General features: G+C 58.6%; 1 protein-coding gene across 1 annotated transcript; it reads right to left on the bottom strand.

Moving 5' to 3' along the window:
• Nucleotides 1-1,547: 1,547 nt before the first annotated feature.
• AMER3 (APC membrane recruitment protein 3) lies at nt 1,548-4,175 on the bottom strand. The gene is given in 1 exon segment (XM_046658022.1): nt 1,548-4,175. A coding segment is annotated over 1 exon segment (2,628 nt).
• Between the last annotated feature and the right edge of the window lie 843 nt (nt 4,176-5,018).

Below are 5,018 nucleotides of genomic sequence, written 5' to 3'. Positions count from 1 at the left end.
CAGCACTCATGCCTCGGTTTCCATGTCTGAGGAATGAGGAGAACACCTGTGCTCAGGGTGAGGCAGGGATGAGGTGAGCTGTCCTGTACGTAGCCTGCTCACAGCGACGCTCAAGAACGCTGTTGTGACGGTTTGCAAAGGTCAAGTTTGGCTTCCCAGGAAGGCTGGTCCTGACCTTCCTCGGTGTCCCAGGTCTAGGTGGGCCTGGTGAGGAGCCTTGCTGGGCCTTTCTGAACCTACGATGTGCTGTCTGCATCCTGCACACAGTAGGCCTCAGTGAGCAGTTGTTAACAAGGGCCATGGAACATTTTCTAGCCTGAAACAAAGCCCCAGACAGTTGAGAAAGGCACCAGCATGGGTCAGCTGTGAGACTGCATCCCTCTCTCCAGAATTCCCCCCCCATCACCTGACCCACCCCCTTTCTATGCTGGCCCTTCCTCCAGAAACTATCTCACAGCTGCCTGTGGCATCCATCCATCCTTGGCATCTCACTGTGGCAGGTGGCCTGAGGCAGGACCTAACCAAAGAGAACCTTGATGAGTGGTTTGTCGCTGCACCTGCCATCCTATGCCGACCAGAGAGGACGCCTGCCCTTCCTGAGTACCAGGCCGCCTTCTCCCTCCACAATTCTGGGTGTTGGTGCTGTGCCTTCTCCGGTTTAAGGAGTACAGGCCATTCAGAGGTGAGTTTTCCTGAAGGGGAGTCAGGGATGCTGAGAGTATGGAGGGGCGAGAATGGCAGAGTTGTGAAAAATCAATCAACTTCTTCCTAAAGAGAATTTTGCCAACCATGGCTCAGTTAGAGAGTCATGTTGGGAGAAATTATTGTTTTTATGGGATGATTTGTGACAGAGAATTCACCGGTACCCATGGACCAGGGTCCCCAGGGTCTGGGCAGCCCTGTTTGCACAGTAATCACGGCATCTGCCAGTTCCAAGGCTTTTGCTGAGACAGGGCTGGTCTTGCTTCCTGTTCCCACAGAGCCCTCAGCCCCAGTATGTTGTGGCTGCTTGTCTTGGGCAGAGAGCAGGCTGCAAGGGGCCCGTGGGCACTCTTGAGCTCATCTGCAGCCCTCCATCTGCCTGTCTCCCACTCCACATGCTTATTATTCTCAACCCCTGTGCAGACTTACTGGCTTGCTCTGCTCTGGTTTACAATATGTACCATTTCCTTCCTATCAGCATCAAGCCTGAGCTCCTCTCTCTGACGTGCTGTGCGAGGAGCAGCCAGGGTGGCCACTTCACAGCCAACCCCCAGGATTGGACTCTTCATTTCCTTGTGGGGAAATCAGTGAGGCACACTTTGAGAGTACTGGCAGCTTTGCAACTGTCCTTGGCCTTGGGCTGTCCTGTACCTGTTCTGGCTGAGCTGGTGGGTTTAGGCATGGATGCCTCCACATTCAAATGCCCCACCCCACTTGCCTGAATCCTGCCACCTCCTTACCAGCCAACACAGTTCTCACATCAGGGACAAACAATGGAGATTTGGGTCTTAGATTCTCCTGAATGTGCCCACAAAGACACAGCTCCTGGTGAGTGCAAGCCCATCCTACAGGTGGGGCTCAGCCATGGCTGGCCGGGGGGCCCCCACTTCTAGCTGGTTGCAGAGGAGGCCCTCAAGGGCCAGGAAGCTGCAGCGGCTTTCTGGAGCACTTGCGGGGGGGCCCTCCTGCTGGCTGTCAGAAGTGAGCAGGTGGCCCCGGGGGCTCAGCCCGGCAGCAGGGCCTGAACGAAGCTACGAGTCCAGCTGGCCCCCGTGTGCTGCCTGTTCCGGGGCCCTCAAGCTGAGCTGCAGGGGCTGGTCCTCCAGAGAGGCACTGGTCTGGGCATGCAGCCTGGTAGGCTCCACCCTGAGCCGGCTCAGGTCCAGGATGCGGCCCGGGCACCTCTGGTCCTGTGGGCTGTGGAGTGGGCTGCCCAGGGAGGGCAGGACACAGATGGCAGCCACGCTATGGAAGCTGTTAGGCTGCCTCTGCTGCAGAATGTCAGGGCTCCTAGCCTGAGGCTGCCCGCAGAGCCCACTGCCCATATCTGGCCTTGAGGGCTGTGCAGCAGGGGGCTGGCAGTCTGGGTGGATCTGCAGTGCTGCCACCTGAGCCACACAGCCTGTCAGGGTGGGCTCTGCATCCAGGGTGCTTCCACCAAGACCTGACCTCCAGGGACTTTGCAAACACCCCAGGTTCCCAGATGGCCTAGGCTCCTGGGAGCCAGGCCAGGCTGAGGGATTTGGGACCTTGTTTTTCCTGGAAGTGTCTGTTGTTGCAGAGGCTGCAGACCCCACAGAGGAGAATGAGCCTTCAGGGTGGCCTTGTGTCCCTTCTTCCCCAGAGACCTGCACACCATCCAGAGATGGGTCCCTGGACAGCGAGCTGGCCCCCCGCTCAGCCCCTGCTAGAACCTCGCTCTCTCCAGCAAGCAGGTCCTTGGTGACTGAACCTGCCCAGAGCTCCTGTCTGCTGGGTGCTGAGCCCACGGTTATCCAACCTGCCTCTGAGGCCTGGGACCCCCTGCCCTCCAGCTTTGCTGGACCTGGGCCCTTCTTCTCAGAGTCACCTTGCAGCTTCCCCGACAGCTCCCCGGACAGGGCTGTGGGCTCCCCAGGGGCCGAGGTAGGTGGGGTGCGGGGCTCAGGGCCACGGCGGAGCCAGTTGATGATGCCCATGGTGATGGCGAGCTCAGTGTCACAGAGCTTCAGCAGGCACTCCTTGCCCTTCCAGGAGCTTTGCAAGAAGCCCTGGCTGAGCAGGTCTGGGCCCAGCGCTGGAGCCAAGTTCTCCTCCGCCCCGACGTGGAAGCTGCACATGGATAGTGGTGCCCCCAGTGCTGGCCCTGACAGACTCTCGGACACGCACAGCTCATCATCAAGGCTCGGGCCAATAGGGCCCTCACGTGGGTCATAGAAGAGCTCATAGAGGGCGTCTCCACTGTAGCTGTCCCGGGGGAAGGTAGATGCAGGCATGCCTGGGCTCAGGGCTTCCTTCTTGTCCTCCTCGAGGCCTGGTGAGAAGGAGTCATAGTAGCCCTCGTCACTCGTGGAGAGGGATTCAGGCTGCTCACTCTTGGGGGTGCCTGTGTCTACAGAACTGGCTTTGGAGCCATTGTGGGGGTCCTTGCAGGGGCACAGAGGGAGCTCAGCAAGACCAGCTGCATCCAGTCTGGGCTGGTCTGTGTCTGTCCCCTGGGGAACCCCCAGCCAAGGGCCCAGGAGGACCCGCTGCTGCTGCTTCACTGACTGATTCACACTGTCCCAGAACTTGGCGAAGTCAGACATCTCGTTCTGGGCAGGCGAAGCCAGCTGCTCCACACTGCCCTGGAAGGGGCCCCTGGGAACCCTGCTCTCAAGGGCTTGCGATGCCCCGGCTGGGCTCTCCAGGCCCTCATTCAGCTCCAGGGATGGCACTGAGCTCTCATCTGCAAAGATCTCCCCGCAGCCCGTGAGTGAGTCAAAGCTCTTGAGTGAGGCCACGTCCTCACACAGGGCACTGCAGAGGTCGAAGGAAGAGTCAGGCAAGAGCTCGCTGTCAGAGAGGTCCTGGCACAGGCCATCGGACGCCAGCCCCTCGCCCCAGGGGAAGAAGGCTTTGCCTGGCTGCCCTCCAGCCTCTGAGGGGCCCCCGGGGGAGGAAAGTCTCTTCCCACTGGTCGCCAGCGAGGCCAAGTTCTCAGTCTTGTTTCTGCGAATGTGGAAGAGGTTCCGAAAGCACTTCTTGGGTCGTTTCAGGGAAATTCTCTTCCTTGGGATGCTCTTGGCCACGGCTGGCACGAAGGGCATCTGGGGCACAAAGTGGCGGTAGTCAATCATGCGCTGGCTGCCGGAGGGCCCTGGGAAGCTTGCACTGCCCACCAGCTGCCCCGTGGCTGCGCCCGCCCGGCCAGCCTCAGGCACATTGTCGTGAGTCTTGCTCTTCCGCACCAGTTTGAAGGTGGCCCCACAGAAAGCTGCAGCACCCACCTCAGGGTCTGGTTGTCCCCCCTTGTTGGAACATTTGTCATGTCCTTGGGTGCTGGGGCTGACCTGGGGGCCCTTCTCACCGTGGGGCTGCTGCTGCCCTTCCGGTGAGACTGACCAGGGGCCTGCATCCTCTCTGGCCAGGACAGTGGCTGCTGGGTCCAGGGGTTTCTCGTGGGAAATCTGCAGGCTGGATTTGATGAAGGTCTTTCCTCTCTTTAGCTCCATGCTGCCAGTGCCCCTAGCTGCTGTGGAGGAAAGCAAGAGGCACTTAGTAACCAGAGTGCAGGCCTGTGGTTCTAGAAGACCTCTGCCTGCTCTGCTCAACAGCGGTGTTGGAGCTGAACTCTGACATCTAAACTTGGGTCCTCCATGGAGAAGGGGGGAGGGAGAAGGGAGCTACCCCCCACGTGCACTGCTCCAGCCTTTATAGACAACTGATACCCAGAGAAGTTAAGTCACGTGCCTCCAGGAACAAAGTAGGAACCAAAATGAGAGCAGACTGGGGTCTGGTGCCCCTGATCTGTGATCTCTTGACTAGCCCAAACATCCTTTCAGAGCGTGCCTGCCCATTAGACTCCCATTTCCAGGCCCAGGCACTCTACAAAGAGCACCACACATTTATGGGAAGTATCATGGCCCTTCTGAGTGGATGGAGTGGAGCATTCAATAAATAACTTGCCTCCTTCATCTAAGAGACAAAGCTCAAAAGGAATCCAGGCCTGCCTCTTGGGCCAGACACAGGCAGTCATCAGACTGAGGGGAAGACACACACACTGCCCTTCAGGGAGGTGCCTCAATCTACACAGAGGCCACTAGGCAAGGAACAGACAAGCACTGAATGGTGCATGCAGAGCTTGAGCACTGCGAAGAGAGAGAGCATCATGGTGGGAGGCAGGCATGAGGCCAGGAAGAGGCAGATTGGACAGGCACAGCACATCATGGACTGAAACAACAGGAGGTGTCACCTTCTGTGCACATCCTGACTGGCAGATAGTGATGCCTGGAGCATGATCCAGAGAAGTTTTCTGATGCCCAACCTGAGTTCAAGGAGAAAGGGAGCTGGGATCG

Source organism: Equus quagga, chromosome 4 (genome assembly GCF_021613505.1).
Source record: "Equus quagga isolate Etosha38 chromosome 4, UCLA_HA_Equagga_1.0, whole genome shotgun sequence".
Taxonomy (NCBI): domain Eukaryota; kingdom Metazoa; phylum Chordata; class Mammalia; order Perissodactyla; family Equidae; genus Equus; species Equus quagga.
This window is presented reverse-complemented; position numbering and strand designations above follow the sequence as displayed.